Source organism: Drosophila albomicans, chromosome 3 (assembly GCF_009650485.2).
Source record: "Drosophila albomicans strain 15112-1751.03 chromosome 3, ASM965048v2, whole genome shotgun sequence".
NCBI lineage: Eukaryota > Metazoa > Arthropoda > Insecta > Diptera > Drosophilidae > Drosophila > Drosophila albomicans.
Genome location: NC_047629.2, coordinates 12223259 through 12249558, shown reverse-complemented (window position 1 = coordinate 12249558; position 26300 = coordinate 12223259). Strand labels below are relative to the sequence as shown.

The following is a 26300-nucleotide window of genomic DNA, read 5'->3' as shown; positions in this document are numbered from 1 at the left end:
TTTTAAAGGGATTGTTTATAACGTTAGTAATTACGCAATGTTATAGATATATAGAAACCTCGATATATATATGAACCTTTATAGTTGATGGGTATTTCCCAATCTAATACATATAGCTATGCACGCTTCGGGAAATCAAAACAATTCATGAGTGTTCGCAATCCTCGAGTACTTGTACGCTTTATAACCGCAAGTTATTAACTTTTATTGACTCGCCATTATGATTCAGGAAACCAATGATAAGCGTGTAATCATGAAATCAATGAAACCAAGCGGTGTAGAAACAAATGACTCCACTCAGTGAAAGCGAATATATTCAAAACCATTTCCTTTCCATTTATATTGCACAGTATCAATTCAATTTATTAATTGTTCTTCATTTTTTGTATAACGATTTATAAATATGCATTTAATAAAAATGCAAAATTAAATGGCCAATTTATTTATTTGTTAACTATTATAATATCCTTTGAGCATAATCTTCATTATTATATTTGCTTAAAATAAATTATTAATAGAAAAATACTTTATTCGTTATGAAAATAAAATATTACGTTTAAATTCAAATTTAAATATGGCGCGTTATTAGAAGCCACCTTTTTCCAGGACGGCGTTATTTTCCAATATGTTAAGCTTAACGTTGCCATTTCGAGTTTAACAGTGCCTGTTAACATAAGCAGAGAGCATTTTGCGCAAACGTTAAATTAGAATGCTGAGTAAATATCGTTGAGACGCCGATGTTTTGAAAAAATATATTAGTTATTAACAGTACAACACGAAAACCATTTAGGACTATTTTGTAATATAATATCTTGGTCGCTAGGGACTCGTGATAAATCAATTTCTAAGTAACTATAATCCCTTACAAAATCAGCTTTTCTTTTTATCACAAACTTTTATTAAAATTAAAAATGTAATTTACTTTAAGTATGCTGAATTAAGGACAGAAAAGATCTAATGAGAAAAAATTTACAAAGTTTCTTGCGCACTACTTTAATAGAGGTAGATATAAAATAACCAAGATATTATCAGACATATTCGGTTCACTATTAATTTTATTAGTTGCAAATTTTCATTTACTTATTAGAACAAATACGACAAATTAGAAAAATAAATAAATAAAACAACAAATAAAAACAAATTAGAAAATGTATCTTTTATAAATAGCAGGCCACTGTGCCAAGATGGAATATATTGGGAATGATGCGGCGTATCTTTCAGCTTCGTCATCCCCAGGGTGGCCAATGAAATGGGCTGAAGCGCCCAATTGAAACGCGGGTACATTAAAATCACCATCAGGTTTCTATAGAAATACAGAAATATATAGATATATTCAATTAATGACATAATATATTATAGATGAGTGATAATAATGTTATTACCGAAATATCTACACTAAAATTGTATGGGCTGTCATCAATGCCGTAGGTGAGGTAGACGTGATATGGTTGAGCTGTCCTGAGATAGCTATTTACGAATGACCAATTGATAATTTTCACATCTTTATACGTTTGGAAGAATAAACTCATGTGGCTAGACCCCGACAACTGAAATTGGTAGCGCGCTGTTGTCGAATTAACGATGGTTTTGTTCAGCAGCTCCAATTTCATTTCTCCTGGTGGCACAATTGGCTCGGAACGTGGCAACCATTTAAGCGATAGACGATGTTGATAATAGCGATAGTCATACAACGGCATGCCACACATCATGTCGGTCTCACATTTTGATTTAATGTCAACCAGACCAGTTAAGTTGACATTTGTACCTTTGAATGGAGTCGCTCCCCGTCGGTCTTGGAAGCTAAACAAATATCCAGACTCATCTTTACTAAGAGTGCCATCATACTCGTAGAACATATTTCGCACTTGCTGAAATATAAATGAAATTGTCGCTTAAATAATGAATTTATCAGTAATAATGATCACATACCAAGTATGCAACACGCTGACCACTAGTCATTGGACGATATGGGAATCCCAAGTGCGTGGTACTAGCCAAAATGATAGAGACAAGCGTTGTTGCCAACAAAGCATATAACACAACTCTTGGTCTTCGCAGTGTACTTATTAAAGGTGCCTACAATAGTGGCTAATAATAGACTTTTAACTAAAAGCATATATGCAATCTTACCATGAAGCCAAGGGAGAGAATCGTTCCTATGGCTGCTAGAACAGCGATAAATAAATCGCGATTGGAGGCACTGCCCGATCGTCCACCCATAGGTGTTAGCACCACAATGAACAGATAAATAATATAGCTGCTGTACAGGAAAGGCACAATCTGGCTCGCCTTCAGCAGAGCTGACCAAGCATAGCCCCGATCGTGCAGAGTGGTTATTAGATTTAGTACCAAAGAAATGACGTAGAAAATAAGCGGAATAGCGAAGATGTATGCTGAACGGAAACCGGATGCTTGAACTACAATACACAGAATGGCCAAAATGATGGCCTGACTATGTAACGCTAACTGAAGATGATGAGGTTTTGACAGTTTATCCTGCAAAGAGAAATTTTACAAAAAAAACCAACTTTAATCAGATATGAGCAGACTTACGTTGCTTTGACGAGTGTAATAGATTGTTATGGGCAAAGTGAGACCAATAAGTGAGGGACACACATATAATCCAATAATTAGCAGCGGGGTACTATAATAAGTCATTGAACGTCCGAACCCATCCATCGCATATGCAACCAGTATCGGAAATACTAAAGCAAGCACGAAGGACGTAATCTGTATAACAAATACAAGAGAAAACCAGCGGATCACATGACGAACTGACTCATCGGAATCAACAGACATCCGCCACATTGAAATGGAAACCAGAGCGAACACCGCTATAGAAATGCCAAAGTTTAAAACTTTTCCAGTTGTGTTAGTATAGTGGAAAAAGTAGATTCCAAGAAAATCAAAGAATACAGCATGTCCAGTGCTCTGATCCTGCAAATTAGGTAATAAATGTACATATATATTATTTATTATAATTAGTGAAAAAGAAAAGTTCTTACATCAGAATTATGCAATTCAGTTGCATTAGCCAAGCCTCGCACCAAACTTAAAACATTGTCGCCGGTGTTTTGAAATGAACCAAGAGGAATTACATCGATATTGTCGTACTTTGTGTGATAGATGAAACCATTAATACACTGAGCCATGTCCAAACCTAAAATGAATCTATTTTCAAAATAAACCCAAAATAAGATTTGCTTGACTGTTATTACCTGGTATGTTTCCATATGCATTAAACTGGCGAAAGTCTGTATCCGAAGGAATAATTCCCGATTGAAAGATTTCCTCAGCCATGGTTGTAGCAAAAGGATATTTTATGTATTTTTTATAGTACTATTAAATATAAGTTGTAATTATTTGCACATTATTATTGAAGTCTGTAAAATTACTTACACCAACTAGCCATGGGTGATTAGGACCACTTTGGAATAGAATATCCCGCCCTCCACTGCCACCAGCATCCAGGTTAAGAACAGCTCTACAATTTATAAGAATGTAGTTTCCTTAGTTTCCTTTATTAACAACTAGGAACTCACTTGCAATGCGGTGCCCATTTGTGTGAAGTAACGAAACCATGAGAAGCTTGCAGCATCCCTTCTTCAGCTCCATTAAACAGAAATACCAATGGATTCTCGATAGGTTGTTTTGTTGTTGCAATGACTCGAAGAACTTCCAACATTGTAACGATCATAAATCCAGCATCGCCTGCGGAATTTGTATATGGCTTCGAGTCAAAGTGACTGTTGATAAGAAGATAGTTTTCGCTTGTGCTGTTCTTCGGCGATAGCTTTGCAACAATATTTTGAACTCCTTTATAAAAGTTTAGCGTTGTGCTGTAAGGAAATCCTCCGGTGGCCTGCGATATTTCGTATTCAAAATCGAAATAGTCCGTCAATAAAACACTTTTGATGCTCTGAAGTTCGTTAAGAACGAATTTAACGGCTTCGACTTCGTTTTCCTCGCTACCCGTCAGTTTGGTACCAATGTTGGACAGAGTATATAAATTATTGTAGGCACGTTCCGCAATAAACACATTTTTGCCTGCATCTTGCATGGTTAGAGGTGTTGGTAACCGATAGAACAATGGAATTACGACAGCGAAGAAGAGCAGTGACCAAAATGCCACGAAGCCTCCAGCAAAGTACCACGATAGTTTGCCATCAACCTTTTTGGCTGTGGTATTTTCGGGAACTTCAACTGATTCATCTGAGATCTGTATTATGCGATATTCAAAAATTTGTTATTAATCACAAATTATTTAATGTTTGGTTCTTCGTGAAAAATAACTAAGAAAGCTACTGTCGCGTGTGCTAAACTGTGAGATACCGACTACGTATTTTGAATAAGAAAATATACCAAATTAATATACGACAAAGATTTTAAAAAATATACAATACGCTATATTTTACATATTGATATAGTACTACATTCCAAATATACCATAGAGTGCAATATACTTGTATGTATATGATATATGTACTTGTTAGCCAAAGCAATTCAGACTCTTAGGAAGTAGGCAAATTTGCCATACACAAGTATTTCTTAAATAAGTTTTTCTTAGTTTTTAGGATTATCAAAGACTATAGTTATTATTGTATGTACCAAAAATGTCAACTTTAGCTTTAAAATTACGCATCTTATTCGATTTGTACCGATTTACGGGGGCGGATGTGAGCGCGGCAAAAACATAACATAAATGCAGTCTCTGAGATTCAGTGTTTCATACGGAGAGACAATTAAGAATATATATACTTCATAGGGTTGGAGATACCTACTTCTGCCTGTTGACTAGATTTCCTGTCTTCATTAAGTTATAATACACTATTAATATCCTATTTGTATTGGTTAAAAAAACAATCACACTTTTCAATTTAGTTTCTTCACAGCGCACATACTTATTATTATTGTTGAATCTAAAATACTGTGAAACTTTTAGACCACTATAATTTTTAATATTTTTGTGAAGTTCATTTCATTTATTCTCTATTAGAGAATAAAAATTAATTGCTTTTGTACATTAACAAATAATTTCAGGTTCAAGAGCTAAAATCGCCCGATATCTTACTTTACACTTATTTTGAAATACACACTCAATAAATAAAAAATATGAACATATATAAACAAATCCACTGAGAAATAAGTCAATATGTATTTTTGGTTTGATTTTACCAAACAACCAATAGAGGTGAAAATAAATTAAGTAGTGGCATAGCTTAGGTAGCTCTTCATTTAAGTGATTTTCCTGTTTAAGTAATAACGAATATTTGCTTGTCAAGCACACTCGTTACACGCACTTTTAAATTACTTCTACAAATTTCTTAATAAGATAATTTACTTTTGTATTTGGAAAGATGCTTCACATAGCAATTATTTAATAATGAGTAATAACTTAATGAGTGCTTCGTTTGTATTTCAATTGCTAATCGCATTTTGATGGTTTCGCGAGTGCGAACTCACGAATTGTTATCACTTATACGTGCACACCTTGTTCTGCCAAGAGTCCAAGCGCGATCGGATTGTGCGTAACATCTCGACGAGACGAGAACAACTCAACTGATCTCTCAGTCCAGAAAACTTTTGCACAGGCACCTCTGCCTTCCACTTTTTAAATATTTCTAACATTTTGTTCTCTCTTTACAACTAGTATTAAATTTGTCTAATCAAGAGCATTCGTGCTTGCTTCTCTTTATTGCGTAATTCACTTTAAACGCGACCGCTCTGTTCTATATTCATGTGGTCAATGTTTATGTCTCTATGTGGAAATTGTGTTTTTACACGTTTATACAATCAATTGTTTTACCAACAAATTACCAGCAGTGTACAGAGTCCTAATGGATTTACTCACGTAAAACTATTAGCAAGGGAATTGTTAAATATGAAAAACTTAGCAAGGTTGCTCATTACTTTCACTCGCTTTACTAATATAAGGTCATATCTGTCCTGCTACTTTTCCTTTATCGCGTTAAAGGTTACAACACTTTACATGTAATTAACTCCTATCAAGCAGATTTTCTATTTATAATGTGGAAAAGCTAAGGTACCCCACAATAATTTGTCAACACATAATTATCATACGATATATTAAAAAATAAAATATTAACACTTATATTACAACAAATTTTGCGTGGACTGCGCACTGAAATTTTTATTTGCAAATTATTAGAAACAACATAATATTGCTACCTAAAAAATGTATCGTTTGTATAATACTGGCCATTGGGCTAGGATTGAAAATGATGGGAATGTTGATGCAAATTTCACAGCTTCGGCATCACCAGGGTCTTGAACCCTATGATCTGAACATCCTAATTGGAATGCGGGTACGTCGAAGTCTCCATCCGATTTCTAGTGAAAAACGCAAACGTACAATATATAAGTCAAGATTTAAATTATTCATATTTATAAGTAGTATATCTTACCCAAATATCCACAGTAAAGTTAAATGGCCTGGCATCAATACCGTGCGTAAGATAGACGTGATATGGCTGCGTGTTCGTAAGATAACTCTCCAAGAATGACCAACCTGTGATTTTAGCATCTTCGTAGGTTTGGAGGAATATACTCATGTGGTTAGAACCCTGCGTCTCAAACCAGTATCGCATAGTTGTAGAGTTGACGGAGGTCTTATTCAAAAGCTCAAAATGGAAGTCGCTTGGTGGGACAATGGGCTCGGATCGAGGAAGCCATTGGAGGGTTAAACGATTCTGATAAAATCGGTAGTCATACAACGGCATTCCACACATCATGTGTGTCTCGCATCTGTCTGCAATGCCAACCAGACCAGTTAGGTTGACTTTGGTGCCTTTGAATGGAGATGCTCCGCGTCGGTCTTGGTAGCTAAACAAATATCCTGACTCATCTTTACTCAGAGTGCCATCGTACTCGTAGAACATATTGCGCACTTGCTGAAATATAAGAAATGTAAATAAAATAATGTATAATAAATTCATGATAAATGAAGTTCATTTACCAGGTATTGAACGCGTTGGCCACTGGTCTTTGGTCGATAGGGAAATCCTAATTGTGTGTTAGAGGCCAAGTATAAAGAGATAGCAGAGGCTGCCAATAGGGCGAATATTACAAAGCTTGGTCGTCGGAATGAGTTGATAAGCGGTACCTGTACAGTAATATATTGTTGAATCATGAAGTCTGAGAACTTTTGCAATCTTACCAAGAAACCAAAACAGAGAATAGTTCCTACGGCAGCCAAGACAGCAATATACAAGTCTCGGATGCTGATATTACCCGCACGACCACCCATAGGTGTGAGGACCACAATGAATATATAGATGACATAACTGCTGTACAGGAAAGGAGCAATTTGGCTTGCCTTCAGCAGGCCTGACCAAGAATACCCCCGATCATGCAGAGTAGTCAGTAGATTTAGGGTCAATGAAGCCACGTAAAAGATAAGAGGAATAACGAAGATATATGCAGACCGGTAGCCCAGATAAGTAACACCAGCTGCAAGAACAGCGAGGAGGATGGCTTGACTGTGCAATGCCAACTGGAGGTGGTAAGGATTTGGGAGTTTATCCTGTGAAACAACAATGTATTAATAAATAGCTAATTTTTCTTTTTCTCTAGGAACTTACATTACGCTGAAGACTGTAGTAAATAGTTGTGGGTACACTGAGGCCAACAAGTGAGGGACACACGTACAATCCGACTACTAACAGTGGGGTGCTGTAGTAAGTCATTGCTAATCCAGAGGAATCCATAACGTAAGCGATCACAGTGGGAAGGGCTAATGCAAGAGCGAAGGAAATAATCTGAATCACAAAAACGAGGATAAACCAACGGATCACATGGCAAATGGAGACTTTGGAAACAGAGGACATTCGCCAGATTGAAACTAAAATCAGAATGAGAGTGGCTCCAGCAACTCCATAGTTCAAATAAATTCCAGTCGCCTCGGAATAATGGAAGAAGTAAATTCCCAGAAAATCAAAGAATACAGCATGTCCAGTCTTGTAAGCCTGTGAATAATATTATAATAGTAATAATAAATAAAAGAAGAATAATTAGTTAAAATCAACTTACTTCTATATCATACAATTCAGTGGCATTTGCCAAGTTTCGAACCAAGCTAAGAATATTGTCGCCGGTGTTTTGGAACGCGCCACGAGGAATCACATCGATCAGATCGTATTTGGTGTGATAGACATAACCATTAATGCACTGTGCCATGTCCAAACCTATATAAATTTAGAAGATAACTTGAGATCAGAGTCCTAACCACAGAAAGCAGCTGTCATGGCTTAATAGTTTTTCTAGTCAATATAGAATATTTTCAGCTCAATGGTATATTAATATATATAGTATATTATTAATGTAGTTAGCTCATTATGTTATATTTTAAAATGTTTGTGTTTTTTATATGTGACATATTCTTACGACCATACTGTTTTAATTCATATGATCGAAAAAGTCGCTATTTTCTTGATCTTTGAATAAAATGTATATATACCTGGAATATTTCCAAATAAATTAAACTGACGGAAATCAGTGTCCGATGGCATAATTCCCGATTGAAAAATTTCTTCTCCCATAGTTGTAGCGAACGGATGTTTTATCGATTCCTTGTAATGCTATAAAATATATTAAATACATAGGGACTTGAGTGATTATTTTAGTTTTGTGATATAATTACTTACATTTACAAGCCATGGGTGGTTGGGACCAGTTTGGAAAAGAATGTCCCGTCCTCCACTGCCACCAGCGTCGAGATTAATAACGGTCCTAATAATTCGATTTTCGAAATAAGTCTCCTTGATATTATTTAACAAATATAAACTTACTTGCAAAGAGGTGCCCATCTATGTTGTGTTACGAAACCATGAGAAGCCTGCATCATTCCTTCCTCAGCTCCATTGAATAAAAACACAATTGGATGCTCAATAGTTTGCTTGGTTGTTGCAATGACTCGCAATACTTCCAACATTACGACAATCATAAATCCAGCGTCACCAGCCGAGTTCGTATATGGCTTCGAATCAAAATGACTATTGATAAGAAGATAGGTAACGCTTGTGCTGTTCTTCGGCGATAACTTTGCAACAACATTCTGAACTCCTTGATAAGTGTTTAGCATTGTGCTGTAGGCAAATCCTCCAGAGGCTTGCGATACTTCATATTCCAGTTCAAAGTAGTCCGTCAATAAGACACTTTTGATGCTCTCCAGTTCATTTAGAATAAAATTAACTGCTTGGATTTCATTTTCCGTACTACCCGTCAATTTGTTACCAATATTGGCAAGTGTATAAAGATTATTGTAGGCACGTTCCGTAATAAAAACGCTCTTATTAGAGTCTTCCATTGTCAGGGGCGTGGGTAACCGATAGAAAAATGGAATTACTATGGCGAAAAAGAGGAGTGCCCAGAACACGAGGAAACCACCGGCAAAGTACCATGGCAGTTTTAGATAGTTGTCCTTTTTGGCAACATTTCTAGTAGCTTCAAGTGATTCATCGGAGATCTAAGTGGAAAAAGATATTAATTGAATAATGTGGAATTATATAACTTGAGTGTGATTCTTACAAGTTTTTCCTTATCACCCATTTCTTTGTGCAAAAGAAATAATTTTCCGTCGAAGTAAAATCAATGTATTTCAAATGAGAACTACTTCCCAGCTGCGATTTTCATCTTTTAGCTTTTCAGCTTTTATACAATAATCGTTATCAGATTGCCAAATTTTATCAGCTAACGAGCACATAATATGACACTAATTTAATTATTGCGACACAATGTTGGGACCCCCGATTGATTTATGACTAAGTACACGTGGAAACAATGCAAATTACTAAAATTAATCTGTTAGAAGGAAAGTAAATAAAGAGATTAGAAAATTAATGCATTCAAAATTATGCATAAAACAGTATATTAAAAAAAATTCTTACAGTAAATATTGCCAATTAGAAACTATCAGCTTTGAAGATTTTATCAAATTCACAGTTCACAGTACTACTTATATGCACTTAAAGATTTATGGTTTAATTGCTTTTGTCTGCACATACAAAAGTACACTAAATGAATGTGAGCATAAAAATTAATTACTTATACATAAGCATGGATATGGGATATTTCAATAAGAATTGCTATGGATCATTATCGAATTGAATTCGTACAATAATAACATACTGATATATGACTTTTGAGGTTGTCTATTCAAGTTTAGTCAGGAAAACCGACAATAATTGCCTATAATATAACTCTCTATAATATTAAACATTCATTAATAGCATCACTAGCTAAGAATATGTAATATTTGACACAGCTCTTAGAGCAAAGTATTCTTTAGTAAAATGGTAGTGTTGCAATTGTTTCTTTGTTTATTTAGACTTGCTTATTTTTATACCCGCTATAGGAAATGTATGTAACAGGCACAAGGAGGCATATCCGACTCTATATTCTTGATCTTCGTCTGTCCGTACGTCCGAATGAATACCTAGATCACGGAGACTATAATAACTAGAGATATAATTTTCTTCAACAGCACTTGTAATGTTTGCATGCAGGTCAAATATAATTTAAGTTTTTGTCACGTCTACTTCTGCCTTGCGAATCGATAAAAAATCTAATAGATTTTTGGGACAAACAAAATTTACATCAGTGTTTATAATATCTAAAAATTTGGTTGCCATCAGATAGAAATACTTTTATATGGAAAAACAACGTATACTATACTTTCTTCGGATCTTAGTGGCTTTGGCTGAAAATCTGAAGTATTCCAGTGCTCTAAGATATATAATGTAGTACTATGTCAATATACCAAATTTAGCCTCTACCCTATGGGTGACGGTTATAAAAAGCGCAGCAATCTTAAGAACTATATCATTTGGTTTTCCTATCACATCGCATTTGGCTTTATTGACAGGATTTTTTGAGTGGTTTCTGATTTTAAGTAATATTTTCAAGTAATTGCTGTTCAAAATTTGTTCAAAATTTATTCATATATTTATTGAAAATTCAAATAATTCATAGATTTAAAAAATGTATCGTCTGTATAATACAGGCCATTGGGCTAGGATTGAAAATGATGGGAAAGTTGATGCAAATTTCACAGCTTCGGCATCACCAGGCGATTGAACAACATGATTTGCACATCCTATTTCGAATGAGGGTACTTCGAAGTCTCCATCCGATTTCTAGTTAAAAACGCAAAAGTACAATATATAAGTCGAGATATAAGTCATTCACATTTATAGGTAGTATATCTTACCCAAATATCCACACTAAAGATATATGGACTGTCATCAATACCGTGCACAAGATAAATGAAGTATGGCGGAGTGTTCGTAAGATAGCTTTCCAAGAATGACCAACCAGTGATTTCAACATCTTCGTTGGCTTTGAGGAATATATTCATGTGGCTAGAAACCGACGCCTCAAACCAGTATCGCATAGTTGTAGAGTTGACGGAGGTCTTATTCAAAAGCTCAAACTGGAAGTCGCCTGGTGGGACAATGGGCTCGGAACGAGGAAGCCATTTGAGGTATGGACGATTCGCGTAAAATCGGTAGTCATACAACGGCATTCCACACATCATGTGTGTATCGCATCTGTCTGCAATGCTAACCAGACCAGTAAGGTTGACTTTGGTGCCTGCGAATGGCGTTGCTCCGCGGCTATCTTGGAAGCTAAACAAATATCCAGACTCATCTTTACTGAGAGTGCCATCATACTCGTAGAACATATTGCGCACTTGCTGGAATAGTCAATATAAATCACAATAGAAATCATTCTAATAATTACCAAATGCAAATCACTTACCAAATATGAAACGCGCTGACCACTCGTCTTTGGGCGGTATGGGAAACCCAGTTGAGTGCTACTGGCCAAGTAAAAAGCGAGAGCTGTGGTTGCCAATACGCCGAGTATTACAAAGCTTGGTCGTCGGAATGAGTTTATAAGCGGAACCTGTTTAGTCAAATATTGTTAGATTAAGAATATTGTTCGATCAAACGAAGTGTTGTAAACTCACCAAAAAACCAAAAGAGAGAATAGTTCCCAAGGCTGCCAAGACAGCAATATACAAGTCCCGGTTGCTGCCACTACCAGCACGACCACCCATAGGAGTTAGGGCCACAATAAAGACATACATCAGATAGCTGCTGTACAGGAAAGGAACGACCTGACTGAGCTTCAGCAGGCCTGACCAAGAATAACCCCGATCATGCAGAGTAGTCAATAGGTTCAGGGCCAAAGAACCGACGTAGAAAATAAGTGGAATAGTGAAGATATATGCTGTGCGGTAGCCCAGATACGTAACAACAGCTGCGAGAACAGCGAGGAGAATGGCTTGACTGTGCAATGCCAACTGGAGGTGGTAAGGATTTGAGAGTTTATCCTGTAAAATAAATATATGTTGATTAGGCTCAACTCTCTTAATTTTTTTATGGGACTTACGTTACGCTGAAGACTGTAGTAGATAGTAATGGGCACACTGAGGCCAATAAGTGAGGGGCACACATACAATCCGACTACCAGCAAATGGGTGCTATAGTAAGTCAGGGATAATCCAAGTGAATACATTCCGTACGCGACTGCAATGGGAAGTCCTAGACCAAGCACGAAGGAAATAATCTGAATCACAAAAACGAGGATAAACCAACGGATAACATGGCAAATGGAGACTTTGGAAACAGATGACATTCGCCAGATCGAAACAAAAATCAGAATGAGAGTGGCTCCAGCAACTCCGTAGTTCAAATAAATTCCAGTCGACTCTGAATAATAGAAGAAGTAAACTCCCAGGAAATCGAAGAAGACCGCATGTCCACTCGCATAAGCCTGTAAATAATTTTCCATTTAGTAAAATTGATAATTAGTTAGAAGCAAGCTCTTACAGCAGTATCGTAAATTTCAGTAGCATTCGCGAAGCACCGGACCAAGCTGAGAATATTGTCTCCCGTATTTTGCAACGCGCCACGAGGAATCACATCGATCAGATCATATTTGGTATGATAGACATAACCATTAATAACCTGTGCCATGTCCAAACCTGAAATTTATATTCGAGTACTTTAGAATTGAAAAACAGAATAAGCTTCTGCTGAATGATATGTACCGGGAATATCTCCATATGTAGTAAACTGGCGAAAATCTGTATCCGAAGGTATAATGCCCGATTGGAAAATTTCCTCCGCCATAGTTGTAGCAAATGGATATTTGATGCATTGCTTGTAATACTATAAAGGTAATTTAGTATATAGAAGCTTTCTTGATAATGTATGTTTCTAGTATTGATTACTTACCTTAATAAGCCAAGGGTGATTGGGACCACTTTGGAATAGAATGTCCTTGCCTCCACTGCCTGCAGCGTCCAAGTTAATGACAGCCCTGCAAGACTTTGCCCATGGGTCATTTAATATGAAACCATGAGATGCTTCCAATGCTCCTTCTTCAGCTCCGTTGAACAAAAATATAAGTGGATGGTCAATGGACTGCTTAGTTGTCGCAATGACTCGAAGAACTTCCAACATTGCAACAATCATGAATCCAGCATCACCAGCCGAGTTTGTATATGGCTTAGAATCAAAGTGACTATTGATCAAAAGTGCGTCATCGGTTGTGCCGTTTATGGGCGACAATCTTGCGACAACATTCTGAACTCCTTGGTAAGTGTTTAGCATTGTGCTATAAGCGAATCCTCCAGAGACTTGCTCCGTTTTATATTCCAATGTGAAATAGTCCGTCAATAAGACACTTTGAATACTTTCGAGTTCATTAACAATGAAATCGACAGCTTGGACTTCATTTTCCGTACTGCCCGTCAATTTGTTACCAATGTTGGCAATCGTGTAAAGGTTATTGAAGGCACGTTCCGTAATAAAAACGCTCTTTTTAGCGTCTTCCATTGTCAGGGGCGTGGGTAGCTTGTAGAACAATGGAATTACAATGGCGAAAAAGAGGAGTGCCCAGAACACGAGGAAACCACCGGCAAAGTACCATGGCAGTTTTAGATAGTTGTCCTTTTTGGCAACATTTCTAGTAGCTTCAACCGATTCATCGGAGATCTGTGTAAGGACATTATTTGTAGAATTTATAGTTAAATGATAGTGTGTTATCCTTACAAGTTTCTCCTTGTCTCCCATTGCTGTTTCCAAATGAATTAATTTTCTGCAGAAGTAAATTCAAGGAATGCGAAATAAGAACTGATTTCTTGCAGCGATTAGCATCAGCTTTTATTCAAAAATCGTTATCAGAATGTGAAATATATCAGAAGAGAACTAAATAATATGACACCTAATTCTTTAATTGCCCAAAATTCATTTGTAGCACAATTTAGATATGCAAACGTGCGCTGTGAGGGGCAATAAATCATTAAGTCAATCATATACATAGTATTCATGCCTGATTACACTCAGCAACAATGACATTTACTCATTTTCATCGGTCTTAAAGGCAGTGAAAACCAAAAAATGTTAAAACAAGTAATCTTGGTAATGAATGCTCAATTATTTAATAATTAAGCATACACAAAAGAGTTTTCCTTCTTATAACTTACATAGATTAATAGGTCCAAATATTTAAAATTTATTTACTTGTTGAAAAACATAAAAACATTAGCTAAAGTTAGCAGAAATAGTATATATAAATGAATAATAATGTTTTAAATAAAAAATCATAATTTAATCAAGCAATAGGTTTTTTTGTAGTCTCAGCCTTTGAAATCAGCGCATTTGAAAACTTATTGACTTAAATTTATACAGGAGTAATAAATATTTATTTGTTTTTGGAATCATTAAAGTCAAAGTTGGCATTACAAATAAAATAAATATTGAAATGTATTTAATTTGTTAAAACTCATTGAACGAAATTTTTACACGAGAAACAAGAAACTTTTTATAGAGAATATAATAAAAATATTAATTTTTTTATTTATTGCATAATAATAGTTTGTATAAATAAAAAAAAACCAATACTGCTGTTCAACTCAAGGGTATATATTTGTATGTTTATGCATGTATTAGATTATTATGCCGGGTATAAATGAGAGTAATTTGTTTAAATGTTTGACTTGTTTGATAAGCCCGGTACAATAATATAATTTTCGGGTACACCATAATATTAAAATGATTGTTACTAATATCGATATCTAACGGTATCACCATTTATAACTTTTATAGGAGAACAAAAGAGGGAAACTTCTCGACAAAATAATAAAAACTTATCTGCAACAATTTAATGAAATCTAAATTTTATAATCGTCAATATCGAGATGTGTAGACTGACAAATCAGCCAGACTGGTTGTAGAATAGTTATGTGTAATATAAATATTTAATTTGCACTAAATTATACCATAATAGTAACCTATAAATTTTAAATTGAAATGAATTGTCGGGTCAGAGATGTTCTCTCATGCTTTAGTATACATTTGGTTTGGAATGCGTAAATAAAATGTTTTGATAAAGCTAAACACTAAGAAAAACATTCATCCGCAAAAAAGTGTGTTTATAGTTTCTCTTTCGTTTGGGAATAAATGAAATGGTATGGTATATACATATGTATGTATGTGTATTTTCTTGTATGCTTTCAGAACCACCGACACTTTAGATCAAACAATCGAAGATGGTGTGATTGCTGTTTGATGCTGGTATTTATAAATATTTGGCAAATTTGCTTGTATTTTTAATAACATAATTCATCAACAAATATCATCAACATTTGGCAGCGATGCCTAACATAGTTAGATGATTGGATGGAAGTTTCTTTTGAAATCGAAAACGTTTAATTTTTTGCGATATGTTTTATTTCTACGCTATAATCATGAAATTTTTTATATCTGTGTATCGCAAATTTTGTATTTTATAATTTATTGATTTAGTCGTTTATGGAAAGCACGCTTCATTTATTTACCGATAATATTTTTCTATTATCAATGCTTTGTGTTTGATTTAGTTATGGCTTTATGGAGGTGTGTTTTCCATTGCTTATGGATTAATTTCTATACCTTCACACCTTTTTCCCATGAATCAGTGCGAGTTTTGATAAAACGTAACATAATTTAATATTTCACATTTTTTTGGTTTCTTTTCATAATTTTTTTTTTCCAAGCCGAGCCCCTCTGTCTGTGTCTGATCTATAAATAAAAACTTATATAAAGAACACAAATAATTTTTTATATTTATTTTATCTGCATAATTAATTACTCTGTTATCTGTTATAATTAATATTCTTTATATTAGCTTTGATTGGCTTAATTTAGGTTGAATAAGGCTAGAAAGCTCTTTGCTGTTTTTAGTTAAATTTAACTTAGTATATTATTGTATTAAAATAAATTTATTATTTAATTTAAATACTCAGTACAGTCTTTCCAGCGAGCATTTAGTGACGTCTTTAGAAGATGTTATTCGTGATTTATAGCTAAATTATAGCGAAAACGACACAAACTTTTTCCCAATATTAGCCGAATTTTAGTTTCTTTCGTATCCTACAAATTTTAGTTACAATTAAATAAATAAAGTAATTAAAAATGATCGAAGACACACTTCATCTCTTAAAATAGCATTCATTGCGCATAGAAACTATACTATGCATATTGTGATAATATTTTACAATTAGTATTCAATCCAAAAAAGCTTGATAGCGAATTTATGATTATTGTCAGGCAGTATTTTTTATTGCCAAACAATCCGAGTACAATGCAATACTTGATATGATATAAATATGCATAATAGCATATCACAATTGTAGAATAAGTTATAAATATTACTCAGCAAAATACTGTGTAAACTTTCCCATATCGTACAAAAAACTATTTGATTTTACTTTTATTTGTAAATAACATGCTATAAATAAAACTAGATCTGTATTGTTTTGATAAAATCTAATAGATGTACCTTTGATAAAAAGCAGGCCAGTGCTCTAAATTGGAAAACGAGGGAAATGTGGATGCAAATTCTTTGCTTTGGTCATCGCCCTCATCGTCAATATATTGTGCAGAGACTCCAATTTGGAATAACGGAACATCAAATTCAGTGTTTAATTTCTGTGAAGAAGGAATTGGTTTTCTTCTTTTCACCGAAAGTTCAATAAAGAAGTGTAAAGGCGAGCGATCAAATGCGTATTTAAAATAAATCTGATAGGGTCTTCCTGCTGATGGAGGGTTATCCAAATAAGTTTTTAAGAATGACCAGTTGTTAATCGTTACATCTTCTTCGGGCTTAATAAACAATCTCATATTAATGGGGCCAGTCAAATTGAACTCAAAGCGCACTGTTGTAGCATCAGTAATCCTTTTGCTTAGCAACTCCAATGTGGTTGGTTGTGGAGGCTCAACTGGCTCTGAACGAGGAATCCAAGAACATTCGGAATGAACTAGACAGCGATTGTTAATCAAAGGCATCCCACACATCATGTGCCTCTCGCATCTCGATTTCAGGCTAACCATGTTAGACAGATTGACTTTAGAGTCGAGAAGAGGTAGCTCTCGACGGCGATCTTCGAACATCATGAGGTAACCCGATTCGTCCTTAGTTAACTGACCATCGTAGTCATAGAACTTGTTTCGTACTTCCTGTAAAAGATGCCCTTATTTTATTGAATGGATTGGCAACATTTATAAAGGAAACACTTACTAAATATGCAATCCGTTGTCCATTGGTCTTCGGTCGATAGGGAAATCCCAATTGTGTGCCGCTGGCCAAGATCACTGAGAGTGCTGTAACTGCTAATAGAGCAAATATCACTAAACTTGGTCGACGGAAAGTGTTGATTAACGGAACCTGTATGGAAAGTTGATAAATATTGATCGTTGCTAAAGAAAGGGTGACCTACCAAGAAACCTAAGGAGAGAATTGTTCCCAGAGCCGCCAAGGCTGCTATAATTATATCTGGATTTGAAGATGTGCCGGTTCGTCCACCCATCGGTATAAGCACGACAATTAATATATAAAAGACGTAGCTGCTATACAAAAATGGAATAATTTGACTCGTTTTTAGCAAAACTATCCACGCATATCCAAGATCATGTAAAATGGTCATTAAATTCAGAACCAAAGAAACTGCATAAAATCCTAAGGGAATTACAAAAATATATGTTGATCGGATGTCTAGCAGTGTTAGACAAACGGTTAAAAGAGCCAGTTTCACGGCTTGACAGTGTAATGCCAACTGAAGATGATAATGATTTGAAAGCTTATCCTAAAAGAGATACATATTATTAAAGACAAAGTCGTACCATATTGAGATATTAAAAGAAACTTACGTTGCGCTGAAGACTAAAGAAGATGGTTAAGGGCACAGTAAGTCCAATAAGTGAGGGACACACATATAATCCGAATACTAAGAGTGGAGTGCTATAGTAACTCAGTGATAAGCCAAAGGAATCCATAACGTACGAGATCAAAATCGGAAGGGTTAGAGCAAGTACGAAGGAAGAAATCTGAATCCCAAGTAAGAAGATGAACCAACGAATAATATAAGAATATGTGACGTGAGAAACATTTGCCATTCGCCACATTGAAACCATAATCAAAATAAAAATAGTTCCAGCGACTCCAAAGTTTATGTATTTGCCAGTAGCCTCGGAATAATGTATAATGTAAACCCCAAGAAAATCAAAGAATACAGCATGTCCATCCTTGTGTGCCTGTGGATAAGATTACATATGTATATAATTAAAATGAAACATTTAGATTATCTCCCCTACCTCTGTATTATTTAATTCAGTTGCATTCGCTAATCCTCGCACCAGTCCCAGAATATTATCACCTGTATTTTGCAATGATTCGCGTGGGATTACATTAATGGTATCAAACTTAGTGTGATATACAAATCCGTTAATGCACTGAGCCATGTCCAATCCTTCGATCATTTATTGTATTTAATACAGTTATAAAAATCAGTGGAATCTTTACAATATATACATACCTGGGATTTGGCCATAAGTTTTAAACTGTCGAAAGTCTGTGTCGGATGGAATTATTCCTGCCTGAAAGATTTCCTCAGCCATGGTTGTGGCAAAAGGATGTTTGATGTACCTTTTGTAGTACTAGCAAATAATAAATTATTAATGTAAGCTCAGATTAATCACGTCTGTAACTGCATACTTCTACTAGCCATGGATGATTGGGGCCGCTTTGGAATAGAACATCCCGACCTCCACTCCCCGCAGAATCAAGGTTGATAACGGCCCTATTGTTGGGTTGATTAAAATAGTCTCCATTCTTATTATTATTATTCAAAAACTCACTTGCAGAACGGCGCCCATCTGTGCGTTGTTATAAATCCATGCGAAGCTTGAAGTCCGCCTTCCTCGGCTCCATTGAACAAGAAGACTATTGGGTGCTGAATCGGTTGCTTCGATGTTGCAATAACTCGCAGAACTTCCACCATCGTGACTATCATGAAACCAGCATCACCGGCACCAGGACCCGATTCAGAGTCGAAGTGACTATTGATGAGGAGGTATGTCTCACTTGTAGTGTTCTTGGGGGAGATCTTAACGACAATATTTTGAACTCCCTGATACACTCTGAGAGCGGAATTAACTAGAAATGATCCGGAAGCCTGTAATCGGTCTATTTCCATATCAAATAATTCATTTTGGAGATTATCTTTAATTTTTTCCAATTCACTTAAAAGAAAGTTTACAGCCTCGACTTCATTTTTGTCAGTTCCGGATATTTTAATTCCAATATTAGATAGATTATATAGATTGCGATATGCGCGCTCCGCAATAAACACATTTTTCCCCTCGTCCTCTAATGTCAGTGCCGTGGGTAAGCAGTAAAAATATAGTATTACAATCCCAAAGAACAGCAAGCACCAAAACAATATAAATCCACTAGCAAAGTACCAGGGAACATGCTGTTTGCCGGCAATTTTATTGAGAGCTTCTACTGGTTTACGCCATATCTATATAACAGTATTTTTATTGCGGTGTTCATAGTGTTTTATTAGTAGTATTTATATGGATCTTACGAGTCGCCTCTCCTCAGTCATGTTCTCCACAGAAGTTGCTTCAGCAACGTATTTCAAACGAGAACTGACACTCTGAAGTAAAATGGACCGCTTTTATACTAATAAACAGATAACATAAAAATTATAGTTGAGTGTATTCGAGATAAGCCCTTCACAGTACTCACATTATTTGTGTCAATTATGGATATAACAAATCTATGAATATGAGAGCCACAGTTGAGTAGATGCATCTGCGAAGAGACGGAAAACGCTGCGAGACGATGTGTAATAAAAATGTTTTCGGTTCGTAGTCAAGTGAAATAATTGCAGCACGTCAGTGCTGATCTGTTGTCAAATTGTCAATGTTCTTTTATTCAAATAATCCGGTTGGCTTAGCCTAAGTACATAATGGTGGAATGCCACTGCGAGAAGAGCAGCATCATATATGTATATATCTTATATACTATGTTCTGGAGAGAGTCTTATGGGCATATATATATGTATATTGTAAGCGGTCAGCATGGGAATGCTGACTTAGCTTGAATGTTGTCTTAGCGTGCAGCAGAAGTGGGTGATCGTATTTCACGTCCACTTGAGTTTCTTTATTTATGCAATACAACTCAGTGTTGCTGTTTAGTTATTGGTACAGTGTACTCTCGATATATGCACATACTACAGAGTATATGCACTGCCAAGAGATGGAAAACGCTGCGAGACGATGAAGTAGTTGATTTTAATAAAGAACGCATAAGTATCATACATTTTCATAGGTTTGTGGTGGCTTTCTGTCTACATTTCAGATTTTCATATTATCTTTAAGCGCTTATCGTATTGAGCATATAATAATTAATAGTATAATTACAACAATTGAAATTTAAGATTTATTTTTTTACTTTTTTTAATAAACTTTTTATAGCTTCCTAATTCTATTAGTTTAGTTGTACACAAAATATTTGATGTAATTATTACAATTTATTAAAAAATATAGATATATTTTTACATTTTCGACATTTTCTGCATTTATAGAAATGCATTTTTTATCATGAATAAAATTAAAAATAGTATCTCTGATAAAAAGCAGGCCAATGATCAAGGAATGCATAGGAAGGGAACGAATCTGCGAATTCCTTGCTTTTGGCATCAATATCGTAGGCAGTGTAATGTGCTGAAACTCCCAGCTCGAAAAGAGGTACATCATAATCTCTATTTGGTTTCTAAAATATTGAATTTTAAATTAAGTATTTCAAAAATGAATTGTAGCATAGTAAATACGAAACTCACATATAATTCAAAAAAGAATTTAAATGGAGTGTCATCAGTGAAGTATTTCAAATAGATCTGATGTGGTATAGGGGCTGGCGGGGGATTCTCGAGATATGTGCGCAGGAATGACCAATTGCTGATCGTTACATCCTCTTCAGCCTTAATAAACAATCGCATAATAGTGGGACCTGTCAAACTGAATTCATAGCGCACTGTTGTACCATTCACAAGGGTTTTGCTCAACAACAGCAATGTGGCTGGTATTGGTGGCACAATGGGCTCTGAACGTGGGATCCAAAAGCTTTGCAATCGCTGCGTCACAAAACGATTATCATACAAAGGCATTCCACACATCATCTGCTTCTCACAAGCCGACGCCAGACTAATCATGCCTGTCGTGTTGACGTTAGAGCCCACAAGTGGTGTCTCTCGACGGCGATCTTGAAATAACATCAAGTAGCCCGACTCGTCCTTGCTGATAGTTCCATCGAAATCATAGTATATATTTCGCACGTCCTACAAAATGTCAAGATTTATAAGAATAAATTGCCTGTTTGTCAGTCGATATAAATTTGAAAACAAAACTACCGAAATGGTGTGACCGTTAATTGATAAGGAAAACGACTAATCGTCTAAAATCGAATGAAAGTAAAATACCGATAACTTAAATTAAAGTAATAATATCGATAAATAGGGGAACAAAAAAGAAAACTTGTAACGAAATAGTGCTATAACGGAGTTAAAACGAAATTGAACCTTGCATAGTTAAATTGCAGACAAACAAAAAAAAAAATAAAAAGTGAGGTTGTTTTCAATGTTGAGATTTTACATACTCACCAAGTAAGAAATACGTTGAGTATTGGTTTTTGGTCGATAGGGAAATCCTAGCTGCGTGCTGCTTGCCAAGTACACTGTGAGCCCTGTGCTCGCCACCAAAAAGAATATTACTGAGCTTGGTCGGCGGAACGTGTTGATCAGTGGAACCTAAGCAAACAAAAACATGGCGAATAAATTCTTTAAGTGCTTGCAAATTGACTTACCAGGAAACCAAAGGAGAGAACTGTACCTAATCCTGACAAGAATGCAATGTACAAGTCCTGATTGGTCCCGCTGCCAGAGCGACCAGCCATCGGTCTCATCACCACGATGAACGTATAAAAGAGATAGCTGCTATACAGAAATGGAACAACTTGACTAACCTTTAGCAAACCTGTCCAGGCGTAGCCTAGGTCATGCAATATGGTCATTAAATTAAGTGCCAGTGCCACAACATAGAAAACTAATGGAATAACAAAAATATATGCTGAGCGATAACCCAAGTAAGTAACGACAATGGATAACACCGCCAGAATTATAGCTTGTCCATGCAATGCCAACTGCAGATGATATGGAGCAGAGATTTTATTCTGAAAAAATATGAAAATAAAACATTAATTTTATTGCAGAAACCTATTCGAAATGAGATGCTTACTCTACATTGCAGACTGAAGTAAATTGTTAATGGCAAACTTAGGCCAATTAACGAAGGACACACATACAATCCAATTATCAACACCGGCGTACTATAATAAGTCAGTGTTAGTCCATAGGAATCCATTGTGTATGCAACAACTAATGGAAGAACTATTCCGAGTGCGAACGAAATAATTTGAATCACAGTCACAAGAATCAGCCAATTAATCACGAGATATAACGAAACGTTGGACACTGCTGCCATTCGCCACATTGATAGAATAATCAAAAGTAGAGCTGCTCCTCCAACGCCAAAGTTTAAGTATTCGCCAGTTGCCTCAGAATAGTGGAAAAAGTAAATCCCCAAGAAATCAAAGAAGACAGCATGTCCAGTCTTATGAGCCTGTAAAGTAAGTTGGCAATTACAGTTGCATAATACATATGATTTAATTTTAAAATTAATTACTTACCTCGGTGTCATTTAATTCGGTAGCATTGGCTAATCCTCGAACCAAGCCGAGAATATTGTTGCCTGTATTCTGCAGAGATCCACGAGGGATTACATCGATTGTGTCGTACCGAGTGTGATATACGAATCCGTTAATGCATTGAGCCATATCCAAACCTGCATTAATAATTTTAATACTTATTAATCGAGAAGAATCTCAATGATACTAACCTGGTATTTGGCCATAGGTTTTGAACTGTCGAAAGTCTGTGTCGGATGGAATAAGACCTGCTTGAAAGATTTCCTCAGCCATCGTTGTAGCAAAGGGATGTTTGATGTATTTTTTGTAGTACTAGAAAATAATATATTATTAATGGGAGTTCTGAATTGCGTCTGTTACTACTTACTTCTACTAGCCATGGATGATTGGGGCCACTTTGGAATAGAATATCTCGACCTCCACTACCAGCGGCATCAAGGTTGATAACGGCCCTATTGTTGGATTGGTTAGAATAGCTTCTACTTTTATTATTAAAAAACTCACTTGCATAACGGCGCCCATCTATGAGTTGTTATAAATCCGTGAGAAGCTTGAAGTCCACCTTCCTCACCTCCATTGAATAAGAACACAATTGGATGCTGAATCGGTTGCTTCGATGTGGCAATAACTCGAAGAACTTCCATCATCGTGACTATCATGAATCCCGCATCTCCGGCACCAGGTCCCGATTCAGAATCGAAGTGACTATTGATGAGAAGGTATGTCTCGCTTGTACTGTTCTTGGGGGAGATCTTAACGGCAATATTTTGAATGCCTTGATAAACTCTGTGAAAGGTTTTGATGACGAAAAGGCCAGAGGATTGAAAAAGGTCAATTTCCAAATCAAAGAGATTGTTATTCATGTTTTCTTTGATTTTGTCCAGTTCACTCAACAGAAAGTTTACAGCTTCAACTTCGTTTTTGTCCGTTCCACTGAGTTTGATTCCAATATTAGATAGAGTATATAAATTATTATATGCACGCTCGGCAATAAACACATTATTTCCAACGTCTTCCAATGTTAAAGGCGTTGGTAAGCGATAAAAATAGGGCAATACTACGGCGAAGAAGAGGAGTCCCCAGAACATCAGAAATCCAGTAGCGAAGTACCAGGGTAATTTTGCATTACGTGAAACCTTCTTTGCATTGGCATTTCCAGGGGCTTCAACCGATTGGTCAAGAATCTTTATAGTTTAATTATTTAAAATATAAGGAATGTTATAGGCTGTAGGCCTATTGAGCAGATATGAAGGGCTTACCAGTTTTTCCTTGTCGTCCATATTATTTGCCGAAGTTGTTTCTCCCACAAATTCCAAATTAGAACTACCTTTCTACAGCAAATGTACACCGCCTTTATAATTAGTTATCAAAAAAATGAAGATTGTAAAATGGTCAATTAAATAAAAATTATGGGGCTATTTCATTAATTGACTTAGATACAATACCTTGCAGCATGATTTTGCTACGTAGATTAGGAGAGCCTGATATCATTTGTGTTGTAGTATATTACGGACTTAATCACTACTTCGAGGGTGAACTGAAATAATCAATAAGTTTATACAAAAAAAATAAATATGGTACAAATGTTTTATCAATTGTTATAAAGCATTATTTTATTTTCTAAAACATCATAGGAAATAGCAATGAATGAATGTACTTTTCAATTTATAGATTGTATTGTAGTGAAATTTCTTTTTCTATAGCTTTCTGTTGAAACTCACACAATCAAAGAACCTATTAATTTATTTTCACTGAGATTTCAAAACAGAGGTTATTTGGCGCTCTCCACGACGTATCGTATGCGACTATTATCGATATAAATATCCCAACGCCATATTAATCGCTGTTATTTAACATAACGCAATAGAGGTGACGAAACATCGGCATTATATTTTATTTTGGTATAAAAATACTAGAAATGTAAATTGATTTTTAAAAGTTCTGTCGGTAATATCAGCAATATCTTTTAAATTAACAATTAATATAACATTTATTCAAGTAATTCATAACTAATTAATTTTGTACACTTAATTTTCAATTTTATTTTTTTTTTACATTAACATCAATTTGAACTGCGTTACTTTTTCTTTTCCTTTTCGTTAGCAGCTAGTTCTTCCTTCACTGCTTCTGCAACATCATAGATAGTGGTTTTGTGCTGAAAAATAACTAACTGTAGATTTATTTTCCCAAAATATATATATATAGACCTTCAGCTTATTAATATAGAATATATAGGGAATATTATCCGTTATTGGATCTATGGCCACTGGCCACATTGCGTCCAATTCTTCTTTATCGAACACTTCTCCTTCTTCACTCATTAATTTACCAAAATATTCTTTCGTGAGAAATCGTTTATTTTCCGGATCTAAAACTTCAAAAGCTTCTAAAAGTTTTTGAGGACTAGCAGGCTCCATTCTAAATAAAATTATTATTTTAATATCTACAAGCCAAGTATTTTATCTTTACTTTCTTTCCATAAGCAAATGTGAGACGTGAGCCATGAACTTAGGCAAATGCGCCTCTCCTGGATTCTCCACCGAATCTGTTGCCGCAATGATCTCGTTGACTTCTTTATTTGTTGGAACGCATCCCAAAAATCTCAGCACGTTCCCTATATTACGAGTATCTATATATTTATCGCCATGATGATCGAAAATACAGAATGCTTCGGAGATGCGAACCTCTAGTTCATTCGAAAGAGAAACTGTATGTAATTGTCAGCTTGGAGTTTGGTAACTACAAAGTTGCGGTTTTACTTACTTCCAATTTCCATATTAAAGACAAATTTTGTACTGTATTTTTAATTTTTTTTTTTTTTTGTATTTTTATTGTTAAAAATTGTTATTACAGAAAATTTTTCATTTAAAATGTTTACTTGGAAATATTTATAAAGATAAGACTACTTTTGAGATTAATTTGTAGACATGCTTGCTATATCCAACTTTTTCCTTAAATAATAATTTGAATTTTGTTTCACATCACCCTGTTTGCCAAGAATTTTTAACATTTAATTTGAATTATTTTAACGCGCCAATCTTTTACTGGTAACCCTTAACGCAAAGCAAATAAACAGGCAGTGGAAACGGCTCTTTTTAAATAGTTGCTTCGCTTAGCGAATTCATTCGGGGTGAATGGCTATCGATAAGTGCCTCATAATATCGATACCACAAAAATATTGA

General features: G+C 35.3%; 5 protein-coding genes across 8 annotated transcripts; all 5 read right to left on the bottom strand.

Moving 5' to 3' along the window:
- Window positions 1–1055: 1055 nt before the first annotated feature.
- Window positions 1056–5558, bottom strand: LOC117571464 (endoplasmic reticulum metallopeptidase 1-like). The gene is made up of 10 exons (XM_034253615.2): window positions 5491–5558; window positions 3543–4219; window positions 3400–3484; window positions 3219–3339; window positions 3006–3160; window positions 2554–2937; window positions 2131–2496; window positions 1930–2076; window positions 1383–1868; window positions 1056–1303 (listed from the first exon to the last, which is right to left on the bottom strand). The coding sequence occupies exons 1-10, from the start codon at window positions 5533–5535 to the stop codon at window positions 1142–1144; spliced, it is 2628 nt and encodes an 875-aa protein (XP_034109506.1). The 5' UTR covers window positions 5536–5558; the 3' UTR covers window positions 1056–1141.
- Window positions 5559–6119: 561 nt separating this feature from the next.
- On the bottom strand, window positions 6120–14186 carry LOC117572247 (endoplasmic reticulum metallopeptidase 1-like). 3 transcript variants are annotated; one of them, XM_034254933.2, is made up of 10 exons: window positions 9547–9621; window positions 8808–9484; window positions 8664–8748; window positions 8477–8597; window positions 8050–8204; window positions 7602–7985; window positions 7178–7543; window positions 6977–7123; window positions 6426–6911; window positions 6120–6351 (listed from the first exon to the last, which is right to left on the bottom strand). In XM_034254933.2, exons 1-10 carry the CDS (start codon window positions 9565–9567, stop codon window positions 6190–6192), a joined length of 2604 nt encoding a protein of 867 aa, XP_034110824.1. In that variant the 5' UTR covers window positions 9568–9621; the 3' UTR covers window positions 6120–6189. The 3 variants fall into 3 exon arrangements, with proteins under 3 accessions (XP_034110824.1, XP_051860674.1, XP_034110823.1); XM_052004714.1 differs by lacking the exons at window positions 6426–6911; window positions 6977–7123; window positions 7178–7543; ... (4 more) ...; window positions 8808–9484; window positions 9547–9621 and adding exons at window positions 11228–11713; window positions 11779–11925; window positions 11990–12355; ... (3 more) ...; window positions 13263–14024; window positions 14082–14186 and having other exon boundaries at window positions 6175–6351; XM_034254932.2 differs by lacking the exons at window positions 6120–6351; window positions 6426–6911; window positions 6977–7123; ... (5 more) ...; window positions 8808–9484; window positions 9547–9621 and adding exons at window positions 10922–11153; window positions 11228–11713; window positions 11779–11925; ... (4 more) ...; window positions 13263–14024; window positions 14082–14186.
- A 2626-nt stretch (window positions 14187–16812) lies between these two features.
- Window positions 16813–20286, bottom strand: LOC117572244 (endoplasmic reticulum metallopeptidase 1-like). Its single transcript, XM_052005701.1, has 11 exons — window positions 20101–20286; window positions 19937–20034; window positions 19206–19870; window positions 19063–19147; window positions 18884–19004; window positions 18663–18817; window positions 18219–18602; window positions 17789–18154; window positions 17590–17736; window positions 17163–17528; window positions 16813–16818 (listed from the first exon to the last, which is right to left on the bottom strand). Exons 2-11 carry the CDS (start codon window positions 19955–19957, stop codon window positions 16813–16815), a joined length of 2316 nt encoding a protein of 771 aa, XP_051861661.1. The 5' UTR covers window positions 19958–20034; window positions 20101–20286.
- Window positions 20287–20867: 581 nt separating this feature from the next.
- On the bottom strand, window positions 20868–24458 carry LOC117572245 (endoplasmic reticulum metallopeptidase 1-like). Its single transcript, XM_034254931.2, has 10 exons — window positions 24378–24458; window positions 23623–24302; window positions 23486–23570; window positions 23310–23430; window positions 23101–23255; window positions 22650–23033; window positions 22219–22584; window positions 22016–22162; window positions 21197–21694; window positions 20868–21129 (listed from the first exon to the last, which is right to left on the bottom strand). Exons 1-10 carry the CDS (start codon window positions 24396–24398, stop codon window positions 20968–20970), a joined length of 2619 nt encoding a protein of 872 aa, XP_034110822.1. The 5' UTR covers window positions 24399–24458; the 3' UTR covers window positions 20868–20967.
- A 624-nt stretch (window positions 24459–25082) lies between these two features.
- Window positions 25083–26049, bottom strand: LOC117572248 (dynein regulatory complex protein 8). 2 transcript variants are annotated; one of them, XM_034254935.2, is made up of 4 exons: window positions 25882–26049; window positions 25588–25804; window positions 25326–25536; window positions 25083–25273 (listed from the first exon to the last, which is right to left on the bottom strand). In XM_034254935.2, exons 1-4 carry the CDS (start codon window positions 25892–25894, stop codon window positions 25196–25198), a joined length of 519 nt encoding a protein of 172 aa, XP_034110826.1. In that variant the 5' UTR covers window positions 25895–26049; the 3' UTR covers window positions 25083–25195. The 2 variants fall into 2 exon arrangements, with proteins under 2 accessions (XP_034110826.1, XP_034110825.1); XM_034254934.2 differs by having other exon boundaries at window positions 25588–25825; window positions 25882–26048.
- Window positions 26050–26300: the final 251 nt, after the last annotated feature.